This window comes from Amblyomma maculatum, chromosome 2 (genome assembly GCF_055883805.1).
Source record: "Amblyomma maculatum isolate TAMU_Amacu chromosome 2, ASM5588380v1, whole genome shotgun sequence".
Taxonomy (NCBI): Eukaryota; Metazoa; Arthropoda; class Arachnida; order Ixodida; family Ixodidae; genus Amblyomma; species Amblyomma maculatum.
Genome location: NC_139345.1, coordinates 19,406,737 through 19,430,961, shown reverse-complemented (window position 1 = coordinate 19,430,961; position 24,225 = coordinate 19,406,737). Strand labels below are relative to the sequence as shown.

General features: G+C 44.7%; 2 protein-coding genes across 4 annotated transcripts in view; one reads left to right on the top strand and one right to left on the bottom strand.

Moving 5' to 3' along the window:
- Positions 1-11,591, top strand: part of LOC146198101 (transport and Golgi organization protein 2 homolog) — a 55,849-nt gene extending 44,258 nt beyond the window's left edge. Inside the window, exons 2-7 of the mRNA XM_084593425.1 lie at positions 1,687-1,815; positions 2,057-2,171; positions 2,585-2,658; positions 3,775-3,931; positions 4,674-4,784; positions 9,485-11,591. Coding sequence (XP_084449551.1) covers positions 1,687-1,815; positions 2,057-2,171; positions 2,585-2,658; positions 3,775-3,931; positions 4,674-4,784; positions 9,485-9,641 — 743 coding nt within the window. The 3' untranslated portion in view covers positions 9,642-11,591. The remainder of the gene's footprint in view (positions 1-1,686; positions 1,816-2,056; positions 2,172-2,584; positions 2,659-3,774; positions 3,932-4,673; positions 4,785-9,484) is intronic.
- Positions 11,592-11,835: 244 nt separating this feature from the next.
- LOC146198100 (uncharacterized) overlaps positions 11,836-24,225 on the bottom strand; it is a 65,329-nt gene continuing 52,939 nt past the window's right edge. For all 3 annotated transcript variants that reach the window (XM_084593424.1, XM_084593422.1, XM_084593423.1), the window contains 5 exons: positions 20,379-20,504; positions 18,377-18,466; positions 14,474-14,620; positions 12,740-13,021; positions 11,836-12,242 (listed from right to left, as the gene is read on the bottom strand). In XM_084593424.1, the coding sequence (XP_084449550.1) occupies positions 12,017-12,242; positions 12,740-13,021; positions 14,474-14,620; positions 18,377-18,466; positions 20,379-20,504 (871 nt within the window). In that variant the 3' untranslated portion in view covers positions 11,836-12,016. The remainder of the gene's footprint in view (positions 12,243-12,739; positions 13,022-14,473; positions 14,621-18,376; positions 18,467-20,378; positions 20,505-24,225) is intronic.

The following is a 24,225-nucleotide window of genomic DNA, read 5'->3' as shown; positions in this document are numbered from 1 at the left end:
GACGATGATGATGGCATGTACAAATGAAAGAAGGTCCACAGAAGGCTCACAATATATATATATATATATATATATATATATATATATATATATATATATATATATATATATATATATATATATATATATATATATATATATATATATATATATATATATATATATATATATATATATATATATATATATATATAAAACGGAATGCTAGACTATCCAGTCTCATCTGCGGAACGGCACGACTAGCGCCATGCACACCCCCTTCCTGCACCCTGCAGAAAAAAAAAAAAAAGAGAGAGAAAAAAAAAAAGGCAGTAAGGGCGGCAACGCAATCAGAGCAAGCATGTACCAAGCTGTTCCACGTATCGTTTCTGCCGCGCATTGCAGCATGCACTGGAGATATGGGGCATGTGTGTGTCTTCTTTCTCTGTCCTTGCCTTGGTGCGCTACATTTTGTTCCCTTCGATATGGGGCATCCCCGCGGCCCAGCAGCGTGACGCGAATACACCAGCGCGCACTGGGCACAATGTATCAATCCCGTTCGGCCAGTCTCGCGAGGGGAAGGGGAGAGTGCCTCCATACGCTTTTAGCTAAGCAGGGCCGCTCCCACATGCGAGCAGTCGTGAGGAGTTGACAGACGACACTGACAGCGAAGAATGGACCCGCTCAGGGAATCGACACTCGAGCGCTTGTTTTTCGACCTCTTGTCTGCTACCACGAACGCTTCGGCTCAGTAGGTCACAGTCCCAGAAAGAAACAATGCGCTGCTCGAGCCTGGCAGCGTGCACTGATTGATTTCCCTTAATGGTATGTTTCCTTCACAATGCGGAGAAAGAAAGGATGGGGAGAGGGGGACACCGCTGAAGTCAATGTCACTGTGTCGCCTTAGCTGAGGCACCGACCGTAGCAGCATGAATACGTTCTGCTACAAAACAGCTAGATGCATAAGCCACTGTACACGGCTTATCTTCACGATTGGCTATCGCATGGTACCCATTACAGAATGACTTACTGGGACTTTTCACGTGGCACATGTGGAATTTTAAATTTGATTTGTATGATTTGAGGTTTTGCCTCCACCAGGACATCATGGTGACAAGGGCAAAGCACCATATTTACCGTTGAGCCACTTTTTGAAATATAGGATTAACGGCGAGTAGCTGCATGCTCGCATTTTTGCCATATCAGGATGAAGGTATTGACTGTCGTATCCTACAACAGCGTCACATATGGTAGAGCGGTTTAGCGTGTTTAGAGTTATTTTTCAACTCCAACACGAGCAGGCACTGCCCACGCGAAAGTTCAGATTGTCATTAGAATTACCCTGACAACTTTAAAAAGCACTGCAGCGCAATTACCCGTGGTGCAAGCCACCTGCACTAATCCAAAGAGGCCGAGCGAAACTCGTAAACCCGGATGCATGCGCGATCTCAAACGCGTTGATAAATAAAACCATAACAGCGCCATTTAGCCAAAAGGTACGTCCCAAAATCCGACAATAGCGATAACTTCTCTCGAAGACTTCGAGATATGTGCTTTGTGATATCATTTTGTCATTTTCCATCTCTGCCTACGCGATTTATTGACGGCATCATGAAGTGTCATTATGTCACGCCCTCATTTGAAGCATGTGAATTTAAGTGCCCCAACTATACCGACGTGCACCAGAAGGCCACTGTTTTCGTGCAGCGATGGACCTGGAGGAAGGCAAAGTGGGGGGCACGTGGCTGGGCATGAACGTCTCCGGCAAGGTGGCTTCCCTGCTGAATATCATCCAGCCCCTGGACGAGATCACCGGGGACGAGAAACTGCCTCGAGGTAAGTTGGTCGAACGAATGCGAACCTTGAGTGCGTATCATGTATTGCGGCTGCGCTTAACCGTACATGGGTCATATATGACCCATCCTTCGACAGTGTCAGTCTTTAAAGATAGGAGCCATGCTGCAACATACATTCATCTCTTTCGCTGTGAACTCTCCCTCACACGAGCGTTTCTCTAAAGTGTGAGTCGAGTCAAATTTCCGCCATTGGTATAAGCGATAAGCCGACGCTCCCGCAGGCCACCTGGCGGTTCGGTACCTGGAAGGTGTCCAGGACGGCATGACCTACCTGCGCGACCTGCGAAGGAAAGCCAGCGACTACGACAGGTTCCTGCTCGTCACACTGGACATCAGGTTAGCTCCGCTTTCGAACATCAGCAGGCACCTCAACAGGAAGCGGCCAAGTGCTGTTTCAGGACACTCCCGGTCCTCTTACCGTAACCCGTACAGTTTCTGATGTTATGGTAAGAAACTCTATGCCGTAATCCGCGAATGCAACAACTAAAATAGCAAGCACACATATATATGACAATAAAATAAGAAACAAACGACGGCGCTTCGATGCCCGTACGGGCGCCTCAGGGCCCGGACATGTAAATTTTATTGCGAATTAAATCTTGACAATTGAGATCTTGAGAATTAGAGATGAGACGGTAGCCTGCTTCTGGCAGAGCAAAAGCGGTATGACCTAACGATTCGGTAAGAAACTAAAAGCAAGAGCGCCTCACTGAGACTCCCTTACAGAGTGATGAATTCTCTTTACGCAGCCCATCCCGGCAGGACATTCAAGCCTGCTGCTACACGAACGCCCTCGACTCGCCTCCGGTGCACCTGAAACCCGGTGAGCACACGCTGCATGCCGCACAATTTTGTTATCAAGGAAAGTGAACGCTCGCACCCTGCATATGCGGACAGAAGTGACACGGTTCCGAGTCCACCTCACTGCACATACGGACGATAGCTTAAAGGCTGAAGCGACAAGCTTCAAGCATACGCTTCGAGTTGCCGCTTTTTGCAAACACCGTCAATCCCACTCTGCTCCCCTCCAGGATTCTAAGCAACTGCCTGGCGCATGAACCGTATAGTAGAATAAATTATTCAACCCCATGAACCATACTGCGTAGTACCGAAAAAAAAAAAAAAAGCCACGGAATGGGATTAACGCCAGCTTCGAGCGGAATTCCACTCTGTGAGGGAGCAATGTTTTTTTTTTTTTTTTTTTTTTTTTTTTTTAGAGTAATTAACTCCTTTGGGCCCAGACGAAGACAAGTCCACTTGTCGAAACGGCTCGGCTTGCGAACTGAGGCTACCCCTCGACCATACATGGCAAAATTACTTTTGAAAAGGAATTAAATTACATTACTAATTACTTTGTTGAAAATCGCAGAAAAGTAATTAAATTACATTACTCATTACTGCTCCCCGAAAAGTAATAAAGTTACATTACAATTACTTCTACTGAATTCAATTACTTTAAAATTACTTTGTAGTTTCCATAAATGCAAAAACTAAGTAAAGCTATTAAACAAAACAACTTGTTCTTCAGAGTATTCTAGTTCAGCTCAATTCTGTCTCCTTTTGCCAATCCGTTACGCTGGCTTTACGCTGCTTTCCGCACTCTACTTTGTTGTCTATTGAAGGAGTGATGGCGCACTTTAGTCAAAGTAATTTCAAGAGGAATTAATTACTTTGCTGCAAAATTACTACCAAAAAGTAATTCACGCATTACTAAATTACCAAACTGAAAAAGTAATTCATTACATTACAAATTACCGAGAAAAGTAATTAAATTACAGTAATTTCATTACTGTAATTCAATTACTGCCATGTCTGCCCTCGACCATTGTTCAGTGCTCTTTCATACTGTGCAGCTATCTTCTTTCTCTCGCTCTACTTTAGTTCATTTGGATAAACGAGCATTGGGTCGAGGTCCACACTCAGCTCCGTTGTTGCGCAGGCTTCCACGCGTTCGGCAACAGCAACCCGCTGCGGCCGTGGCGCAAGGTGGTCGAGTCGCGAGCGCAGTTCGGCGACATCGTGGTCCGCCAAGGAAAGGCCGGACGAAAGCAGGCGCTCGTCGACGAGCTCATCGCCATGATGAACAACAGCACCGAGTGAGTTTAGTTCTCTGCTTTTTTTCGTGACCGCCTTAGAGGCCAACACAGAGACACGAGGGAGCTCTTTGATGCGTGTATAACTCCAAACCTTCATTATATATCAATTCGACCTGCATTTTCTATTTTGTTCGAATGGAGGTAATCTTTTTCCGTGGTCTGTGTTTGGTAATGTCCACTTTGCTCCTGCTATCGCTGGCTGTAGTTCATTGCGTTAAAATCCCTTTTAGAATTCATTTTCAGAGTGAGATGTGCATGTGTTTCTGAGGTCCTTGCTGGATGGACTCAGTAGACTTGCATCTCTCGTCTCGAGATATCTGTCCGAAAGCATAAGAAACTCGTGAGCTTTAATTGGGCGGAAAGTTTTACGCCCTCATTACGCCGTCTTAAATTATGTCCTCTTACAGTATTAAATTTCAAACATAAACCGATATTCGTAACGCTCATATTTTTTAAAACACCAGCAAAGTGAACATTCCGATAACACGACAGTTACCCGATCACCACAAAAGGTCGCGATACGAGCTCTAATCTAAAGAAGAAAGGAAATCGTGATTCACCTATTATAGGCAAGTTCATTAATTACAACTTTACACTGGCGTCAAACTTGCTGTCCGTAAAATGCAGGAGTCAAAGTTCACGCGCTTTTTATCTCTCTATGCACGATATGCATTGTGACTCACAACAGTGCTACATCCAGACAACCGTCGAATCTGCTGCGCTGTGGCCTTTCCCGATGCAGGTACTTTCCCGACGACCAACTGCTGAAGGACGCCGAGGGCAGGTCCGAGGAATCGCTGCGAAGCCTCAGCTCCGTATTCGTCCGGGTCGAGGACGAGTACTACGGATCCAGGTTAGGGTCACCTCCGCGTGAGCTCGTACACCCAGCGTTTGTCGCCGAGTCGTTCTGCCGAGCTCCCACTCGGATGATGGAAATATGAAGGTTGGACAGAGCAAGGCTCCTCGCCAGACACGGCACAGGCAAACAGCAAAACTTCCAAGCTTTTATGTCCAGCAGGTGTTTACCTCCACGTAGGCTACGTGGCGTAGGCAGCTCAGGTCACGGTCATTCAGAGAAGCGCGAAGCGCATGTAATTCAAAGTTAGCATTTTACAACGTTGACGGTTGTCCCCTTACTCTTGGCCGCTAAAGTAAATCGGATTTACACTGTGCGGGAAAAACTGTGAGGACTCTCGGTGTAAGAAAGGCAGCTTAGGACTAACCTATTTTTCTCCAAAGCGGTTCATCGCGATGTATTTAAACTTCCCGAGTTAGCGAGCGGCGGTTGCGGCCGAGAGCCGCCGGCTGGCTGTAGCTGAAGACACGGTCTCTTGCAAAAACACAGTGACAAAGGACAACGGCAGGCAAATGTGAGAGTGATGGATTAGCTGTGCGTTAAATCTGCCGGCCATTTCCCCCCTGTCGCAACGCATTAAATATTTTCCAGCATTTACAACACAATTCGGAGAGGTGGCTAAACGCTTAAGTACCTACAAGAATCAAATCGCCACTGGGACGATGATTAAAGTCCGTCTATTTCCCGAAGAAATTCACGAGAAGACACGAAACCCTCCTCCCAACTGAGCAGTGAAATGGATGGATGGAAAGGAAATATGAAGGACATATCACCAGTTTAAAACAGCACGGACGAAGTATATCTATCATATAGTATCATATGTATAAATATGAGTGCACAATAAAGTAATAAGCACCTTGTTCATCAATAAAACATGGTGCTGGGCTAGTACGTTGGTGAATCATACTGGGTAAGAAGACAACACAAGAGAAAAACCACAGAAGAGAGGACACGGACGTGCCGCGTACTCTCAATTGTGTGCCGCTCTTGTGCCGCTCTGCCGCTACGTGCCGCTCTTGTGCCGCGTACTCTCTTGTGTGGTTGTTCTTTTTAGCGCTGTCTTCTTATAGAGTTTTGTTTATCGCTTCTTAAGAGGTTATCGCGACGAATTTTGACTTAGCTGAAAACTCGAAGTGCCGTCAACCAGCGGTTTGTGCAGTGCTGCAAGTCACGTTGCATAGTATATGCCACAAGTCAACTAAATCTACTCTGTTCGCACTCTGTAAAGCATGCCTCTATCCGACAGATCTGTACAGCTCAGTATTTCGCGTGGGTCGGTGCTCCGCGAGCACGCATCGCAAACATGGCTTTGAAGCTCAAAGATGACAGAATCCGCTCCCAACAAAAATGATGGCTGGGCAGACCTAGAGGGGCAAGCATGTACAAGAAGCGAGCATTTTGAGAGTGCGAATAAACCAAATAAAATATTTTCGATTGAATTCGAATGTGTGGATAATAATTAAAAAGAACGCTTATCGCAAAACCCCGCCACAGAAGAAACAGATACACCGTATTTTTGCGGTTGTAAGCAACACTTCATTTCGCAAGAAAAAAAGAAAAGAAGAAGAAACGGAGAGAAAGTTTGTATTTGAATCAAAGCACCCAACTTGTTGTGAGCAAGAGCGTGCAGGCAAGGCCGAGTCGTCGAGCAGTAGCAGTCGAGTCCCGAAGTCCGCGGCGCGATTAAAGCCTGGCGCGATCTCCGGCTTCTCGAGTAGGTGCGTTCAGGTGTTAAACGGCGGCCGGCGGCTTCAAATACTGTTTAGCGGGGGATCAGCCACACCCCCTCCTCCTTTCTGTCTTATTTACGTTCTATCCCCCCCCCCCCCCCCCCCCTCTTTTTGTTTTCTGCTTAAACATAACTTGGGACCATCTCGTTCCGACAAAACTATAGCAACTATACACGTCGAAATAGGCAATTGAATGTTGACGGCATCCATAAAGCACCAAAACGCATATATTTGAGATGCTAGGCGCAATTCTGGTTTTCACAGAACAGCAGTTTTATCAATTAAAACAAAGTGGAGCAGGTGCCATGCCGAGCGCTACTTTTGCTCACCAGTTTCATTCTGCACAGAAATGCGAGAGATCGTATAATGAGCAAGTGCTATTTATGCACATGGGCAATAAAAAAAAAAAAAAAAAAAAAAAGGTAAGAATAAAATTTTGTTCTAGCCCTCCCCCTTCCCACTCAATGTATACTTCCAGCGTCACTGTAGCAGAGAACATGTAATGAGCAATGAAATGCATAAAAGCATACAAGAAAATATTAAAAGACAAGCAGCATAAAAGAAGCAACTAAAAGCAAGTAGACTTATTGCTAATTTATTCAGCGCCTCCGTATTTTTTTCTTCGCCGCCTTTTGCTTCATATTTCGAGAATGAGGAATAATAAAATAAGCCTGTCTCCGGCTCGTCCATCTCCCTAGCTGAGCTTGTGGCCACTGTATATTTAGGGGGCGCTCGCAGCGCCGCAGCCGACTGCGTATTAGCAAACCATGTCCCGTAGGAGCACTCGAGCAGACGACGCTCTGGCGCGCGATTCCTCTCAGCAGCGCCACCAGGCGTCAAATAGTGGATATATTGTCTAAATCTTGCCTTCAGTGAGTGTATGTTACCTTTAGGTTGCGTTCACACAGATCTTTCAGCAACAATCGCCGTTTAACTCGCTGAAAGCGTCGTCTGTTCCAGTGCGCCTACGGGATATGGTATGGCAATACGCCAGCCGAATGGGGGTGAAAAATAAGGTTAGCATCCATAGGAATACATGGAATCGAAATATTCCAAAGCAGTTTTCTCATTTCACGGGGCACCTGTGATGTGATTATTCGGTACAAAGCAACTATGAACATCCTAGAACAGATCGTCAAAATATGAAATCCCATTACCGCGGCGAAGTATTTTTAAAATACCGCGAAACATGTTGGGGCGCGAGTTGGGAGGGCGACCCGTAGAAATACATGTAAACACAACTTACCGGAACATTTTTCTCGTTTCGCAGAACACCAGAAGTGGTGGCCGGTCGTTAAACGTTGACCGGCGCTTTGAAGAAGTGTGTGATAAAGTACGGTGCGTCATTACGGAGGCAGTCTACTTTTAAAACTCTCCGAATAACCTGTGTTATGAATCTAGACACCGCCAAAAGGCAAGCTGGGTGTAGCGAATCGCGCAGTTTTGCTTACAGTCTGATCAGCTGCTGTTTAGGGTAAATAAGCTTGATAATACTGTCGCTCCAGTGATACGTGATAGACAGAATTACATTTAAAAAGCAGTTGTCTACGCCATACGACAATATGAACCGAACGAGATTCGCGCATTGCGGCAGACGACAGCGTAGCTGGCGATACCCACCGCGGCCGCCTCCAGCTCCGGAGCGTCTGCTAGTGACAGCGCCGGTTGTGCATTACCGTCTACAATTGTGCGCAATTTCTCGTGCTGTGAACGGTCCCGCAAGTCGTCAGACTTGCAATACTTGCAAGGGAATTTAGTATGCCATGCAGCATGATGTCGGGGCGTGATACAAGACGTTCACCAAAAAATGAGAAGGGTTCAACGCTGCTTTACTCGGTTCAGCAGCGTTGAACCCTTCTCATTTTTTGGTGAACGTCTTGTATCACGCCCCGACATCATGCTGCATGGCATACTACATTCCCTTGCAAGTATTGCAAGTCTGACGCGGCAAGTTGTGTTTACATGTGTTTCTATGGGTCGCCCTCTCCACTCGCACCCGCATACGTTTCGCGGTGTTTTAAAAATACTTCGCCTCGTTAATGAGATTTCATACTTTCGTGACGTCCAGCAGGACGTCATCAGTGAAGTCCTTGCTGCTGCTGTGCTGCAAGGGATTCCAGCCGCTGACTAGAGGCAAAGTGGAAGATGGATTTTCTCCGGCGCTCATTGACCGTTGTCTCAATGAAGTTGCTTCCGTCTCACTAAACAGGCCCCGCGTTCGAACTTTGGCTTAAGCGCCTGCGCGTTGTTGTTTAGTCTGATTACGGAAGCACAGTGCGATAGACTGGCACCCACTCAGGAAAGGTTATGCTGTGGCGATGGCGTAGTTTACTAATCTTGACTAAGAAACCACGCCATATTTGCAGTGGTCTAATGCAGCTGCAAGCAAAAGCAGATCTGTTCGCACAGCTGTGGGTTCAAATTTCGCTCAGGGAAATTAATTTCTTCCACGTCACCCAATTAGCAAATCCATTACAGATGTCGACATCAGCTTTTTTTCCTCTGGTGGGGATATTATTGGCTTCGCATTAAAACCAAATCAATGTTGTACAACTTGCCTGCAGGTAAATTCAAAGGGTGCGGTAGCAATGACTTGATAGAGACCTCAAACGTACTGAAAAGCAAGCAAAAGCAGCTGAACTTGTGGGCAAGGGCCATGAAACTGGCCTAAGTGTTGGTATCATGCCAGGGAGAATAGTATGTGCTGGATGTTGGCCTTGGGACAGGGTTCTATCACCAAGAAGCTATAGGAAAGAGAAATTTATAATTCTTATTACGCTAAAGAAAGGTGGCTGACTTTGGCTTTGTTAATGCAGCAGATGAGTGCAATTAAAAGAAACTTCCCGGTGATCCAGTTATGTGTACCTAGTTGCAAATAGACTTACTCCCCTCCATTTGGAGTTAGCTCATCACAGTCTAAAGCGTGGAGACTACGAGGTTTATTTGCTGTAAACTTCTTCCACGCAGGACACACAGTGTGATCCTGGTGGACGCGAGGGGCTGTGTGGACTACATCGAGCGTACCATGCAGCAGCCCATCGACCTCAACGGCAATGAGCCCTGGGTTACGACGCGGTTGCAGTTCGGAATCCAAGAGCCTAGCTCGCTCATCTCCAGGCTCTGAGTTTGATGGCCACAGCACCACTTTTTTTTTAAACCATATTTATGTCGCGTCTAGCTTGTTTGCTTGGCGGCTGCTCTGTAAAAACAGCGACCACAAGAAGAGAGTGCGGTGCAAAGTGACGCAGTAACGCCAAACGCGAGCTAAGCAGTGCAAAAAGCTAAACCAAATATACACCAACCGCAGTTGACATGAGTCACGCGAGGAGAAAACATACCATTTGGAGTTTGCAAACACATAGAGACTGAATAATGCCTTCAGGCTTCAATTAACTACATGTTGCAAGCCTGAACATCCCTGTAGGATGTAGAGTGTACTCGCCAAATGCTACAATCAAATCTCCCTTGTGCCGTTGACGTGTTTCAACCACAACAGATTTACATTATATGCTGGAGCATAGAAGGGAAACATCGTTTTGACAGATATCTCAGCTGACTTGCCCCAAGGTATTATGCAGGTTTTATTCAAATTAATTTTTTTTTTTTGTGTCCATAGCCCCCTTAGCTGCAGATAGAGTTAACAAAATATTTTTAGGCAGAATGTGTACAATTGGTCAGTACTTACACAACTCCAGTAACTGAGGCCCAGTATGAGTCAAAACTACCCTTGCCAGAAGCTGAAGAGCACTATCAAATTTTCAAATTGCAGTGTTCAAAAGCAAAGAAAGTGTTCTGTAATACAATGCGTTAAGAATGCATTAAAATTTCGGACACCAACACAAAGCTCTACCTTGGGCACCACAGGCTATGCAAAATTTCCACTTGGTCAGATTGTGTAAGAAATGATTGCACAGTGAGCAGTTGTGCTTTCAGCATATTTAAAGGGGGCTTTCTCACAAACTGCAAATATTTCCAGTCAATTTTTCTAACAACGGTTTAATGATACTACCTGCTCCTGCTGGCTTGAGAACCACGCCTCCCCACACGGCTACAAGGTTTGGTTGTGCAACTCATCACAATCCTGATGCCAGCGGAGCCAAGTAATCTTGCTGGTACTTTGCAGCACTGTCAACAAAAAGCAAAATCCAGTGAACTTTTCAACCACCCTAGCAAGTTACAGCTTCTGTCCCAATTACCCTACTACCTTTTTTGTTCCTCAATTTTTCATCATGGCACTATTGTCGTTCAAAAAAATGACCTGACATCAACAAATGCCACTAAATAGCTGCTGTTGCCAGGAACGTCCTTTCCTATACTCGGGGACACCTTTCTGTGGCAATGGAACCAGAGCTACGGGGGCGAGGCTTTCCTGTTTTACTACGCCATGTAGTTCAGAGTACCTGGAGCCAATGCTTGTTCAGCTTTCATTCAACATTTCATTGGCTCCCACTAAGCAGCAACATGTTCTTTACGTCGCTGATGGCTTATGAAGATAAAGTTGCAAAACATGCGCGTTACGAACGCGTACAGAAATGGGTGGGGATTGTCGACAGGTCGCGCAGCCGAGGACATAAACGCTGCATATTAAATTCACACTGTACTGGCTAGTAGTGTAGTATAAGCCTGATTCAATAAGGTGAATAGTTCCGTACAAATATCTGGATGCACTACATTTTTGTGCGAAGTGAGCTGCTGCATTCCGGCTCCGTAGCTTCCACCACACTGCCACAGAAAGTTGTCCCAGAGTATGGTTGCGTGCATGACTGCCAGTAACTAATACACATACAAAGAGACCCTGCACAGAACCTGGCACAGACCTCTCTCCAGACTATAGAATGCATAATGAAAATGAAGCCTATAGCAGTGAAGTATTGCAAACACTGGTTAAAATGCCCTTACAGAGCAAGCAGTGCTGCTGCTTGCTGGTCTTGCTTTGCTTATAACAGTGTAAAACCAGAAGCCAAATGAGCCTGTCAGATATGCTTACCAGTCCAAGAATGTGCAAAGAACCTGAATGATAAGCTGATTTACATTGTTGTTGTCCATTGCATAATAAACATTTCACAGTCAGGAACTTTTTTTTCTTAATGTTCATCAAAAATGAAGCACAGCTTCACTTGAAGGCCAACCTTGCCACCAAAGCTCGAGAAGCATGTAGCTAGATGTCATTAACAGTTACCAGCTTTACACCCCCCTTCTTTTCAAAGATTCTTTTCCAAGCAATAATTATATTCTCCTTTCAGAAAGTGTTTTGCAAATAGAAAATTTAATACAGAAGTTTACATACAAAGTGAGTTTTGAACCAGTCAAATGTGACGAAAAAAAAAATGGAGAAAATTTAATACAAAAGTTTACATAAAAAGTGAGTTGTGAACTACTCAAATGTGACAAAAAAGAAAGGGGATGGACCAGTAACCTGCTCATAATGAAAAAAACAACTATACACAAGCAGCCACAAAGGAAAAAAAAAAGAGAAGGCTGGAGGGAAACATGGGCCTTCTATGACAACAGCGGGTTCACATATGCAATGTCAGGGCGTCCATCAATCTCAATCTGCTCGTAGGTGTAGTTCCGGTTGCACCGGCACTCATCTCCGCACTTTGATGAACCACACTTGGGGCACGGAAAATGGCAGCCGGGGCACTCCAAGCGTAGGCAATCGCACATGTCCTTGTTGGTTGCAATGTGGATCCCCCGAGCATTGTAGTGGCGTAGGGGACGAGAGCTGCAATGGAAACAATTCCCATGCTGTCTTGCACAACTTCCCTGAAATCCAGCTGATATGCAAGCTAGAAGCTTGACACAGAGCTTTAACCTAAGCTATCCATTCACCACACCAGCAAGCAATGTCGACTGAACTACATAATTTCCTCACGGAGACAGAGGCCGCTAGCCCACAAAAGCATGTGCCAAAAAAATGGAAACATCGACACGACACAAGACCCTGACACCTCACTGTTGCACCCTGCCAGGCTATGATACATACTGCCATTTATTTACAACAGCAACGGCTGAAAGTGAGAAATTGTGCTCCACACAGCCCAAACAGAGATTTTAAACAACCGGGAAGAGTGCATAACAGTGAAGTCCTCTCTAATACTCGCAAAAATGCTCTTACCTGACTGGCACTCAATATAAAGTGAACAGTTGGTGCATAGTACAAAATGCTATCTCACAGGTTGCAGTATGTCACCCTAGTGGCAACTGGACAGGTTACAATACCTCTGCTGGCAGTCTGCCTGTGCTATTAAATTCTGCCGGTACTGGCGGCACTTCCGCAGTGCCCTCGTTCGTGCCAGGTACTGGATGCCCTCTTCTTCTGGCCCAAGCTCCTCTTTCACCTGCACAGTCTCCTCTTTCACCTGTACAGCAGTCTCTACAGGCTCCTTTTTTACTTCCACAGCCATCACAAGCTCCACCTCCGTTGGGTCCACAGGTTCCTGTTTCACCACAATGCTGCTACTGCTGCTGCTGCTGGGGTGTGGATCATTGTTGGCAGATGAGCTGCGTTAAAAAGAAACACCCGCACACCTACTTCGTGCCCCTTCCCATCCATAACTGCAGCTTGTGTGAAAACAGGATGCTCAATGCAAAGGATAAATCTCATTTTGCACTCATTCCACCATGATATAAGGGAAAGTTCTTCAACAGAGTGCCAAAAAATTTTAACTATGTGAGCACCTTGTTGACACTTGTAATAACAAAATCAGATTGCCATATATATATATTGTCACGCACTTCCCGCGGTCCTTATTGAAGGAAGATGAGTTTCAAAAATGAGTAGTCAAACCCACTTATAACAATACTAAGCGCCAACGAAATATGACTTATGAAAAATAATTGTTATAACCAGGTTATGTAAAAACAAAAAGAAATGAAAAGCTTCCGAAAATTTAAAGACACGAAAATAGCTTACAATGTCGATTTCTTTGCAGGAAAAAACTTTGTCAGATTTGACTGTTTCACAGCATATTTAGTTCACATCTCCTTGTGGGGTGCTTAATTCTGCACGTCCCCAAGTGGGGAACATTTAGCCAAAATGAAGGAGTCTTTTGTGCGGCCTCCTAATCCCCATACCTATGTATTGTCAGCATGCAAGGATTCAAGTCTCGACATGCCACCGTTGATTTATCAATATACATAGTTTGGAGCTTTGAAAACCTTCCCATCACTGGCGTTCTGAATAAAGCCCGCCGATGAGCCTGCAGGACTGAGAAAATACTGACGGCTGAAAAGAAAGCATTCACATTATGTGTGTGGTTAGGCTCGTGTGGTTTCACCATTTCCATGTTTCTGTTGCTCTTACGACTGGTTGCTGATGACAAGACGTATTTGCTATAACCGATAATTCACTAGACAGCATTGTTATAACCAGTTTATTTTACCATAGAAAACTTCAAAAAGCTGATCATACCAGGTTAGTCCATCGTTTTATCTGACATACTGCTCTAAGTGATATTGTTGTAAGTGGATTTGAATAAGTACAAATAGCAGAAAAATTGACTACATTAATGGTAAACACGAGGTGCATTTTCAGCAGTCAATGCTATGTATATAGTGGCAAATATCAAAGCTAACTGAAGTCACCTTGGCATTTGCATTTTTGTGTGGTCGCCAGCCACTGAACATGTAGTTGGAGATGTGTGTTGTATACCACTTCATGACTACATAACTGGTGGCAGAGCTCTGGATGGATAGATGGATGGATAGATGTTGAGCGTCCCCTTTGGAACGGAGTGCTGACAGTCATCACCATGCTCAACCTTTGTGTTAATGCTTTTTAATTAAGAAAACAATAACTAACAACATTAACTTTAGACTCAGGTTATCTTTAAATACCCTCGTTTAATTTTGATTTAGCTTCCTTGCGTCTCAATTCTGCTATTTAGTCGCCAATCTTGCAAACTCCTCTTGCTAACCTCTAGCGCCAATTCATTCAGAAAGAAAGAAGCTTACCGTTCATGCTGAGCAGCACCAGACAAAGACTGCTCAGCAGCCGAGAGCCAGGCTGCTTTGCGCCTGCGCCAACTCTCTTTCATTATGAGTGATCGTCGGCTCGGTGGGCCCTCAGCCTTGGCCGCAGCTTTTGGTTTCTTCTTCCCCCTGTCAAAGAACAGCAGCCCATTGTGCCAACAGGTGGTGTGGGCAGGGTACTATGCACTTTTTTTTTTATACCCCTTCGAAGATACACCAACAAGCAAAACACTGACAAGCGCAGGTTGCTTTCCAACACCTCACAATGCATTCATAATGCATATCTGCACTGTTAGGCTACAATGAACACTTCATAGGCTGGGGAAATCACTTGATCCAAGACTATTCCCTTCAATTCTTCAGACCAGAAAATTTAGTTCATTCTTATCTTTAGAAAGAAAAAATTCAGCACAGACAGGACAGCCTACGTGTATGAGGGTGAAAGCTTGCTTGTGCAATGTGCTGCTGCAATGCCAGGTTCCTATGCTTTCTCCTGTGGTGTGAGCCATCACGCGACTGGTAGCGTGATGCCCTTTTTGCTGCCTTTGTTTGTTTGATGGCACTTTCTCCACTCCTGCTGCTCTAAATCACATGGTGTAGTGAGGCGATTGAAGCATGCAGTTGGAGGTACATTAACCGTCCGTTCCAATCCTAGTCATGAGCTAGATTACCAGATGCATGCAAATTAGGAAGCAAAATGGTACGACACACCCAGAGCACTGCATAAAGAATGACTATGTCACAACTGTGATACGAAAGAGGGCAAATCTGGAGCCACACGGAAGTCTATTAGTGATGCTGAACGAGCAAATGGCATGCCAGAGACAACAAGGAGGGAAGGGTGCCACATTGTGCCTGTTGTCAGGCCACTGAAGTGGCGAGTGGAATGATGGCATGCACAACAAATGGCCCCACAGCTGCTATGGCAGCAAGCGAGGCACTAAAAATTTTGATCCACTTGCCGTGGACGCTTCCAGATCGCACCAGTTATGAGCCAAGTAAGTTATTCACCTTAACAGTGCAGTTTGTATTCCATTCCTGCAACTTCAGCATCCTGCCCCATGATGAAAAAGGTTGTTTTCATGAAAAATGCACGTAGTTTTGAAATAACTTCTGCTTCATTTGAAATTACATTGTCTTTTTCACACACAATATACTGGCCCGACCAGTTCCTATTTGAGTTCAAATTGCCAAGAGTCAGCTGTATGAGCACAGCAAGAAGAGGAGCTTGGAGCCAAGCAGGGCATATTATTGCATTGCGGTGACGTCTACAAGTTGTGCGGGATAAAATTCCCCGCAAAAACAAGCCTGCATAGTGTTCCTATTCATTCTTGCAGCAGTGGCTGCTAGTTTTTCAACTTCACTGCATTCGCAATTTCCAGAAGAAAGCAATGGCAACTCCATAACCGCAGTACTTGCCAAGGGCAGCACTTTTATTAAAGAAAGGTATAAGCATTTGCTACCTACGCCATTCATTCAGCCTACATACAAAGTGGCAGTTGGCTTGGTTCAACAACATGCTCGACAATGGCGCTACACTCAAAGTTTCGATAAAAACAAAAAAGCCAGCATCACATATGGCGAGAGTTGCCAAGCTACACAACTTCAATGTAAGTGAAATTTTATTGCAGACTGATGCTGAGGAACAAGTGTGACACAAGAGGTTCACCACTCGACAAATGACAGGTGCTCTAGTGTTCTACTGAGCCTGGAGACAAATGATGGTACAATATGGCTTATTTCGCTGCTACAGCAGCCGACCAACTTTTCGGACTCCAATAATTCACACTTGCGTGAGATTTCGGACCTCATTTAGGTACCGACACGCACTCAGTAGGAATGTGTAAGTTTTCGCAAGCAATACTCTGGACTCCATGGTGCTGAAAAGATAAATGTTTCAGACCAAAATTGGTGCCAACAATACTGTGGAGATAGTTTTCTGTCTGAAGGCTCGTTTTTTCAGCATGACCATGGAGGAGAGTGGGCATATTTGTCACAAACAGCCAGTTTTGTGCGGCCATGAAAGCTAGGCGAAACAGATCGAGTCATTCGGACAGAGGCTTTCAATTAGAATAAAAAGGTAGCGCAATAAGGACAAGGACAATGGAAAGAGACCACATCTGTTCATCGTTGCCTTGATTTGAGACAGTGGCTATAAAGGAACACGTCGCAATCATTGTGGTAGCCTAGAAAGGGTATGCAATCGAACTGAAAATGAAACGACAGCACTGTCCGGCTTTCGTTCTGCTCGTTTTTTTCCCGTGAATTGCATCTTGCAGTCTTCATTATCGTCGTTAATCGTTGAAACTGAATGCTATTAATTAGCACGGCGTGTGCATTGATTCGCGGCATGAGAATGACCTGCAGTTGCCTGACAGTATACTGTGAAGTGGCATGGACATGACGAAAGCATCCCTGGCCGAGATATTCTAACTGGGGGGTTATAGTGGTTACAGCTTACACGATCCACTTCTGCGGGGCACCACAGCCCATGCAGTCACCGCCTTGAGCGAGTTGCATGCTTCCCGGTGGCCCGGCGCAGCACGCACGCCTGCAGCATCGGCATCAATCAGTGTGCGTGCACTGGCAGCCGCGCCCGTCATATCGAATCGCACTAGCGCATGTGCATGGGCGGCGCACGGAAGCGGATCACAGCAGCAGATTGCGCTATGCTATGACAACTATAATTCCCTATTATCGACATACGAACGAAACATTGGAGTGGCAAAGTCGGTGATATTTATAAAGTTGATTTTTCGCAACAAAGACACTTTTCAAGCCCACAAATTTTTCAGACTGTTCGATTATTTGGACCATTTCCCGAGTCCCGCCAAAGCCCCCAAAAAATGGTCGGCGACTGTAAGGCAGCATACTATACGAGACGACAATGGATGCTACAGTAGTACGAGCATGAAATTCGAACTCTAGTGTTCACAGAGAAGCTGGGAAAATAGAACACTTCTAAGCAAGCTCGCCCCTATCTACCTCAGACAAGCCAAACATATACAGGACAGAAAGTTATAATGAAAATGACACAGCCAGTGACTAGACCTCATTTACTAGTTCACAGTTTAAGATGGCAATTTGCTTCTGGATGTGTGTAATCTGTGTAACCGTTCTGCTTCTGGATATGTGTAATCACATTCTATCTCAATTTGTTGTTGTAATCAGTAAAGCCCCTTTGTATGCATAGAAAAGGGCTACACAATCATTCTAATAAACCAACATTAAAATAGGCTAGCATACAGGCATTTTTGCATTTCACTGCCATGGAAGTGCACCCGCATTGCACCTTATTACTATCGATGCAGCACATCAGTTTTGGTGTTGAGCAGTGGAATTTCATATTTGTCCAGCCACAAATGATAGGCCTTGCTACTTATTTTTTTGTCTTTTTTTTTAAATTATGCCCAGCTTTGTTACAGTGAACATCAGCAGATTATTGCAGGCACAGCCCGGGGATATCAAATCTATAAAGGGTCCCTCTCAGCTTTCCTAATGCTACACAGCTAATAAGATTCTGCAGACAACTGCACAAGCTGGAAAGCCAAATGCTGAAAGGTGGTTAAATGGCAAAAGTTAAGTACCAGCTTTGTTTTCAATTCACTCGCAAACAAAATGAGTCAGACTCCATGGTGCCGAAAAGATAAATGTTTCAGACCAAAATTGGTGCCAACAATACTGTGGAGATAGTTTTCTGGCTTACACATGACTTGCATATTAAAAGAAAATGCTGAATACAGAGAAAACTCATGTGCAATAAGAGAGATCTGTTACATGAACCCCAATACTAGAATAAACATAAAATCAGAGAAGAAAAAAAAAAATGCCCCCCATTTATGCTCCTACACAGCAATGAACACCATGCAAGAATGGACACAGTACCTTGTGGCTGTTGGGCTGGGAAAAAGCTCCTTTAACAAGAATTTTGGCAATGTGTTCATGATCTCTTCACGCTTTTCTGGGGTGGTGGGGCTGGAGGATGAAAAAAGAACCAACACAAGACAGCCACTCACTCTATTTCAGTTCCAACCAAATAGTATACCCACAAATAAACTGGCAGCAAATAAATTTCCCAGGTACATCCAATTACCTCATGCATTGGCAATGCAATAGCATTAGAAGCTGCTGACGCCTTTACTGTGTTCATGGTTGTGTCTGCGGACCCCTACACGTCAGTTTGAACACATTTCTACCAGTCACTTAACTGTTGGTCAGATGTTTTTCCAAAGGCGTCTTTCTGGTAGTGGAGTAGAAGCACAGAGCTGAAATACGACCTCTCTTACTGCGTGAATGATGTAGCCTCCATTTACAATTCAGTTCTCTTGTACAGAACAGTAAATTGCCACTAGTCGTTACTTAAACAGCGCGCTTCACCGCAGTGCGTCATCGTGCGATTCTGCGGTGAAGCATCCTCAAAACTCGAAGGGGTCGCTTTTTGCACAGGCTTCAATACAACCAAGTAGCACTGCGACAGGGCGGCGATGATTTTACACTTTTGAAGCAATCCTTCAACCTTTTCAACAGCGTGCGTACGCAAAGCAAAGCATTTGACAGAACTGGGAATAACTAATTTTTGCTTGGGTTTCATCTCAAACGCAGACAGCTGTCATGAAGATAGAATTACTGTAAAGCAAACAGTTTTCTTTTGATTCCATTAGATAATTCGAACTAGAAGCTAATTAGAAAATTTTTTTTCTGCTGTTTTGGAGGCCAGACTAAAACTTATTTTAGGTGTGAGGCCGGGGTGGAAGCAGGCTCTACCATTTTGGACTAGCTCAGGGAGCAGTAATGCCATTCTGGAACAGTTTTAGACCAATAAAACAAGTTTGGAGCGCTCAAGCTATGTTTTGGAGCCTGTTTCTAAGGTCAAATCCCTTGATTACTTGCAATTTTATATTCCTGGCATAAAAAAACAATTTGATTCTTTTTTATTCAAAATTCAATAACTTGCTGATTATGCACGCATCTGTGACAACCCAAATTGCCAAAACATATATAAACGTCTAAAATAACATCTGACCTGAGCAACGATTCTAAACAGACTAGTAGCAAATGCAATGCTTGGTTGTCCACTTCATACATTTGACACAAAATTTGACTGAAAATATTTAACTTTTGTTTAGTTGGCTGAGAGAGAAATGTGGAGTCTGCCACTAGTCTGGAATCCGCATCAATGAGCAGCACATTTCCTCTATCTTGTTCATATCCCTTCTGATCCCATGCCTGAGCTGATAAATTCCTGGACACTGGCCAGTAGTGTCCCCAAGGAGCAACGATTCCAAACAGACTAGTAGCAAATGCAATGCTTGGTTGTCCACTTCATACATTTGACACAAAATTTGACTGAAAATATTTAACTTTTGTTTAGTTGGCTGAGAGAGAAATGTGGAGTCTGCCACTAATCTGGAATCCGCATCAATGAGCAGCACATTTCCTCTCTATCTTGTTCATATCACTTCGGATCCCGTGCCTGAGCTGATAAATTCCTGGACACTGGCCAGTAGTGTCCCCAAGGAGGATAGACGGTGGTGATGTCCTGCACAAACTCTACAGTGTTTCTCATCATTTTTAAAACACAAAAATAAACATGTTAAAACAAATCACCTTAACTACTGCCTATGATGGTGGTTGCGTTTCTGTGGAGGTGAAACGGAGGTGTCCATGTGTTGTGCGATGTCACTTAACGTTAAAGATCCCCAGGTGGTCGAAATTGCTGTGCAGTCCTCTACTATGGCACCACTTTCTCTTTCCGCTTTCACTCCCACTTCACTCTCTCCCCTTACAGTGCAGTTCAGGCGTCCACAGAAAAAAGCATGAAAGATGCTGTGCCTTACCTTTCTAATAAACCAACTATTACATATTATTATTGGCTATGAAAACTTACCTGCCATTTCCAGCCAACCAGTCAAGCTGTTTGAGCTGTTGCCACCATTGACGTTTGGCTTGTGAACGTCGCTCTGAGGATGAATCCCTGGGCTCAGTCTTAATGTTGGTTACAAAAGGTGTTTCCCTGAGGAAAAAAAACATGTTTCGCTTGGGTCAATTGTTTAAAAACTCCTGCTAGTACTTTGCATTGATTAGCAAGAGTCAAGAAGAAGCAAGGTGAACACTTCGCATGTATATAAGCTGTCCCAAATTTGGAAATGAATATTCATGAAGCCTAATCAGAGCATATTGGTTGTGCAAGACCATGACTATTAACCCAGTGATTGATCCTGTTCGGTGCAGTTCTGTAATCAAGATATGCATAAGCTGAAGATAACAAGCAAGCTTGACTAGTTATTTCACACCAGACCTCAGCACTTCAGACTGCAATGAAAAATGTAGGCATAGAAAATTTTAGGACACACACACGCAGCCTGATAACCAAATTTCGCAGAACTTTCATCCATCTTGACACAGCATCTTGATTACAGCCTCTGGATCCCTTGTTTGCAAGCATAAGCAGTCTATCAAAAATATCATCTGCATATCATTTACGAGATGCAGGGAAGTTAAAAATTTTACTTTCAATCAAACTGAAAAAATGAGCCCAGAGCATTGCTACATGGTACTATGCTGCACAACCACAAAGGGTGTGCAAGTGCCAATGAATGATAAGAGAAGAGGTTTTGCTCCTTTAATAAACAAAAAGATAGGAGGGGTTGAACTTCATGGACATATCATGCACTTTGATGCTCTATTCCTCTGCCACTGATCTGCTCCTAGGAGAAGATACCTCCACATTTGTTAAGCAACAAGTACTTTGAGCCTAGCCCACTGCATCATTTACTTGCAAAAATACCCCAACCAATTAGACTCCAAAAGGTACAGCTCTACGTTCTGCATTCCAGAGAGTTTATAGGAAGCCTTACCATAGTTTATCAACTAATCTACATAAATTAATTGGACAATTTGTTAAACACCAGGCCACTTTTTTGTCCCATTGCACTCTCCCCAAAACCAGCTAATTTTGAGCGGTTATGAAATAGTAAATTATAGGATTTACAATCCTGAAGTAACAAGCTGCCTATGAGGGCAATGTAGTGGAGGTAGCACAAGTGACATACAGCTATAACAATTTCAGATTAATATGGAGGTGAAAGGATTACTATAGGAAACTGACTGCAGAAGCAATATGAATTAGATTAGCAATGAAGGTACTCTTTCCCTAAACAGAAGGGATTTAAACAGGTGTCAACAAAAAAAAAAGACATGAACACTGCACTGTTGGCACCACTGTGTCCCTCTGTATGCATGCACTTGGCAGCAGTGTTCAATTTCCCCCGAGAACAAGAGAGATGCATGCAAACACACAAACATACACAAGAGCGTTAGTACCACAAAGAGGCTTTTATTAACACAGAAAATGGACTCTTGTAAAAGCAACCATGAATAGACAACAAACTCACTGCTTGTGTATGATGCAACTTGCACCAACTTTGGCCTGTGCTACACACACACACAATCACAATGTGATGTAATGCAATCAATCGGTGCAGCCAAGCTCTCTAGTATATCGGTTTAAGTGGCTGGTCCATTTGAAAGACACTTATTCAATGGCACCACTTCTGTTATTTATATGTACTGAAGTAAAGAGTTTGCATTAGAACATTTTGACGAAACTGTCAAAAAATAAAATTGATGCCGATTTTATGTGTTGAACAAATATGAAGCAGAAGCACAACATGTTTGAAGGTAGATTGCTTTATCAAAAGATCTGCTGACGGCAACTAAAACAAAGCTCTCTTGTCAAGAATAAGGACACCGTTTCACAAGACTCCGCAAAATGTGAGTTAGTACATTTTCCACAACTGAATACTATCAGCCACATTACATTGTTTTGATTATTACAACATAAGTAAATGCAAGAACAACAAGAAAATGATCGATTACAGTGTCTGCACAAATCTCATGTATATTTTTCAGGAAGACTTCAAAAATTTCAAGAGAACAGCCATGATAAAGAACTAATCTTAAGTACTCTTACTGCCCAGGCCATCCATAGCTGCCAGTGTACAGTCAAACCCGGTTATAACAAACTGCGTAATTCAACGCAATTTGTTCGCTATATAAAGTATTTCGCTATAACCAAACCCGTTTATAACGAACTTCAGTACCAAATTCGTTATACACGATGTCCAGACAGCGCAGCGAAAACGCACTAACTAAAGAAAAACCATGCCGCTCACCATGAATCTACAAAAGAAATTTATTGCAGATAAATGCTCACTTATTTGCAGTAGGCAGTGATCTTCGCCTGAACACTGCATTTAACTCCATCAGCGAGAATCGCACTTTCCACACACGACATCATTTCCACAAACTCCAGTCCGCTTCCCTGTATTCCGGAGCAGTATCGGCGCAGCAGATCGGTAGCAGCGAGGGCTTCGTGCAACGTCGGGCGAGGGCGATCGTCCTCCGGCGGCGGCTCCTCGGTCTCCTCGTTCGCACCAGATGCCAGCATGTTGGCAACAATTTCAGAGTCCAACGGGCTCGCTGTCACGGCTACGTTGTCGTCAACAGTGAGAAAATCCTCCAGGGCAACTTCTTCGGGCACAGCGTCCGGAACATCAGCGAGTTCTTCCCACAGCGTGGCAACATCGCTGTCATCTTGCACAGTGCGCGCTTCACTAGCAGCTTCTGCATCCTCTCGACATAGTCCAGCATGGTGGAAGCAGTTGCGGATTGTGGATTGCGTCACGTCTTGCCAGGCACGGTTAATCATTTCTATTGCGGCCAGCAAATTAATCTTGAGCTCGTCGTTCACCCGCAATTTCACCAACAGCCGCTCAATGACGCGTTTCTTGTAGCCCAGCTTGAAAGCGCGGATGATCCCCTGATCGAGGGGCTGCAAAACCGCTGCTGCGTTCGGTGGCAGGAAACAAAGCTCGATGTTCTTGAGCGTGACGCCGCAGTGGTGCGCAGAACAGTTATCGAGGAGGAGGCAAATCTTTTGCCCGCTCGTTGCAAGTTCCTCGTCCCAGCCACGCAGCCACGCTTCGAACAATGTTCTGGTCATCCAGGCCTTAGAATTTGAGTTGTATGTGACTGGGAGTGAAGTGCATCCTCGCAGGCACATAGGAGACCTGAACTTGCCTATGACAAGCGGCCGCAGCTTTGATGAACCGTCCATGTTTGTCGTGAGAAGAACGGTGACTCGGGCCTTATTCAATCTGCCGCCATGGCACTTCTCATTCTTTAGCGCCAAGGTTCTGCTCGGCAGCAGTTGCCAAAACAAGGCAGTCTCGTCGGTGTTAAAAATATTGCACGGTTCGTATCTCTCCGTGCAGCACGCCACACGTCTTGCACCCACTTTTCAGCACTCTCAGCGTCCACTGCTTGGCTTTCACCTGCAACCACCTTCCCGGTGATGGAGTAGCGGTCTTTAAATCGTTGGAGCCAACCACTGCCCGCTGTAAACCCCTCGACGTCCAGGACGAAGGCAAAATCTTTTGCCTTCTGTTGTAGCATGGGGCCAGAGACCGGCAGATTTCGCACGCGAACGTCCAAGAACCATTAGTACAGCGCTTTCTCTACTTGGTCGTAAGCCGGCTCGTGGTGGCGAAAGCCGTCACCATTTGGTCGTTCCTGTGCATTGCCTCTGATGGCCGACTGGTTTTTCAAAATGGTGCTTAACGTGCTCCGCGGAATCTTGAAATGCGCGGCAACGTCAGACTTTTTTTCGCCGCGGCCAACGCGGCGAATTATCTCCAGCTTGTCACAAAGCGGTAGGGCACGCCGCTGCTTTG